General features: G+C 46.2%; 1 protein-coding gene across 1 annotated transcript; it reads right to left on the minus strand.

Annotated features, from left to right (window-relative positions):
* Positions 1-933, minus strand: LOC149394927 (uncharacterized). The gene has a single exon (XM_089614153.1). The coding sequence runs from the start codon at positions 931-933 to the stop codon at positions 1-3; it is 933 nt and encodes a 310-aa protein (XP_089470279.1).
* Positions 934-2,179: the final 1,246 nt, after the last annotated feature.

The raw sequence follows: 2,179 nt of genomic DNA on the forward strand, positions 1-2,179 counted from the left end.
CTAAGAAGAGGTAGCTGAGCTCAGGGCAGTAAGATCCTTGATAAGAGCTTCACACTTGGTCTTCCTGGAGGAGAGAGTCTCGATGGTCTTTTTAAGAGTCTCAACCTCTTCAAGAAGTTCCTTCACCACTTTTCTCTGAACATCTTCTGTCATAGATCCGAAGTGAAGATTGCTCGCAGGGGCGTCAGATGTCTCGACAGAAGGTCTGATAAGATCTTGGGCATGTTTCCCTTCAAATAATTTGGGACTGAAGGTGAGAGCACCAGGTCGTTTATCCACCACATCTGAACTTCTCAAGATGTTCTTGTTTTGATCAAGCAGGATCCCATTGATAAGAGAGGGAAAGCCTATGGGGAGCTTTATAGCAAAAGACTTGGCATGCTTTGCCAAGAGCGTGTACCTATCTGAAATATGAGACGTGCGAGATCTGTTGTGATACTCGACCCATGAGAGGAGGGAGCCTAATTGGTGATGCCAATGCGATAAAGAATGGAGTATTTGGCAGTAAGCTTGGCAGAAGGCAAAGTCCCCTTTGAAGGCCAGACCTTGGTTTCGTGTCCAGTGATTTCTTGCGCGATGATGTCCAGAGAGGGAACCCGATCGGCTGTGATAATCTTCCCACGACCCAAGAACTTGTTGATCACATCCAGATATCTCAAAACAATGTCCTCTGACGAAAACCTTCCTGAACTCTGTGTCTTCTGGAGAATCAAAGGATGGGGAAAGATTGACAATAAATTCCTTCACCAGCGTAGGATAGAAAACCCCAATGCTAGTGACAGTCCTGAGCATCTCGGCGTCGTGTAGGAGCTCCATGACGGCATCAATTTTCAGCGCCTCAGCAGACAATTCCTTTTCAGGAAAAATGGCTCGATGATACACATATCTCCATTTGAGAACACCATCTTCTTTGTGGAAAGAGACATTATCCATCGGGGCAGCAGGGACATTCTTCGGAAGCTTTTGCCCTCCCACATATCTCTTGTTTCCCAATCCAAGTTAAAGAACAGGTTCTTCTTCTTCAACCACCTGGTCCTCAATAACAGGAGACAAGGGAGTCTGAGCCGTTTTCTTTACTCGCTTCTTAATCATGCCCACCTTTTCTTTCTTCTTTTTCTTGACCGTGATGGGGACAGTAGTAGAGCTTTCTTCCAGAGACTTCCTCTTCTTCGTTCTCTTTTCCGAAAGAAGGGTGGCTAAGCAGACATCATCATCTCTCTGAACCTTCTTCTTCGGAGAAGCGAGAATGTCTTCTCCAACCTCCTGAACAAGGTCTCCCTTCCTCTCTTGCCCCAGAGACGATGCAGGAACATCTTTCGTGACTTCTTTACTTAGACCCAGAATACCTCCAATGGCATCAACAGGAGGAGGCTCTTGAACATTGGGAAGAAAGTCCCTATCCTTAGGATTATCAACAGGGATATCAGAAGCTTTAGGGTTACCTTGAACAATCTTGTGAGGACTCTCGATAGGAGATCCTCCAGAGCGAACTTCTTCTTCAGGAACAACTTCGTCTCGTGTCTCTTCTTTGGAAGAACTGTTGGAGCTTGCATCTCCTGTAATGTCGGTGATCGAAAGAGCGGCTTTCTTGAGCATGGCACTTCTGACGGCGGAGAGGGATGGATTCTCAGGGGGAACAGATGACCCAGCGATTGCACCTCCGGCCTGACCATCGACGCGTTCACTGGGGCACAGTCCCCGTACCCTAACCTTGTGCATGTTGCTTTCAGCGCTAGGTTTCCTTGTTGCGACATTTTTCCTTTTCATTGTGGCTTTCACTTTCTCTGAGGAAGTGGTTGTGTTGATCCCGCTTCTGGTGCCAACCATTTTGAATAGAATTTTTAGGAAACTGTCACACATGAACCTGTCGAAAAGGGTAAGCGGGTAAATATGGAAATCAAAGCTCAAGAACAGTGAAGAAAAACTAGAAATTTCAAAATTCGAACACAAGGTAACTTCCCTTTCTTTCTCGAGAATGGAACCGTCTGAATGAATGAGAGCAAGGCATGGAGAGATACGACGTCATGACAACAAGTGGGCCTTGTTCAATCTTAGGCCCAGAGAAACAACAATTGGCACTTTAGCCCGGCAAAAAAGTCGAATGGGCCAACCAAATAAATGGGCCCACGAAAGAATTTTCACAAGAATCTGAGAGGGGTCAGCACAGATGATAAGACCA

This window comes from Urtica dioica, chromosome 5, assembly GCF_054948205.1.
Source record: "Urtica dioica subsp. dioica isolate 48M chromosome 5, U.dioica_male_clone48M_v1_H2, whole genome shotgun sequence".
Lineage (NCBI taxonomy): Eukaryota > Viridiplantae > Streptophyta > Magnoliopsida > Rosales > Urticaceae > Urtica > Urtica dioica.

What these genes read in the sequence shown, in the direction of transcription:
- LOC149394927 (XM_089614153.1), bottom strand. Translation starts at nt 933, where the DNA reads ATGGATAATGTCTCTTTCCACAAAGAAGATGGTGTTCTCAAATGGAGA.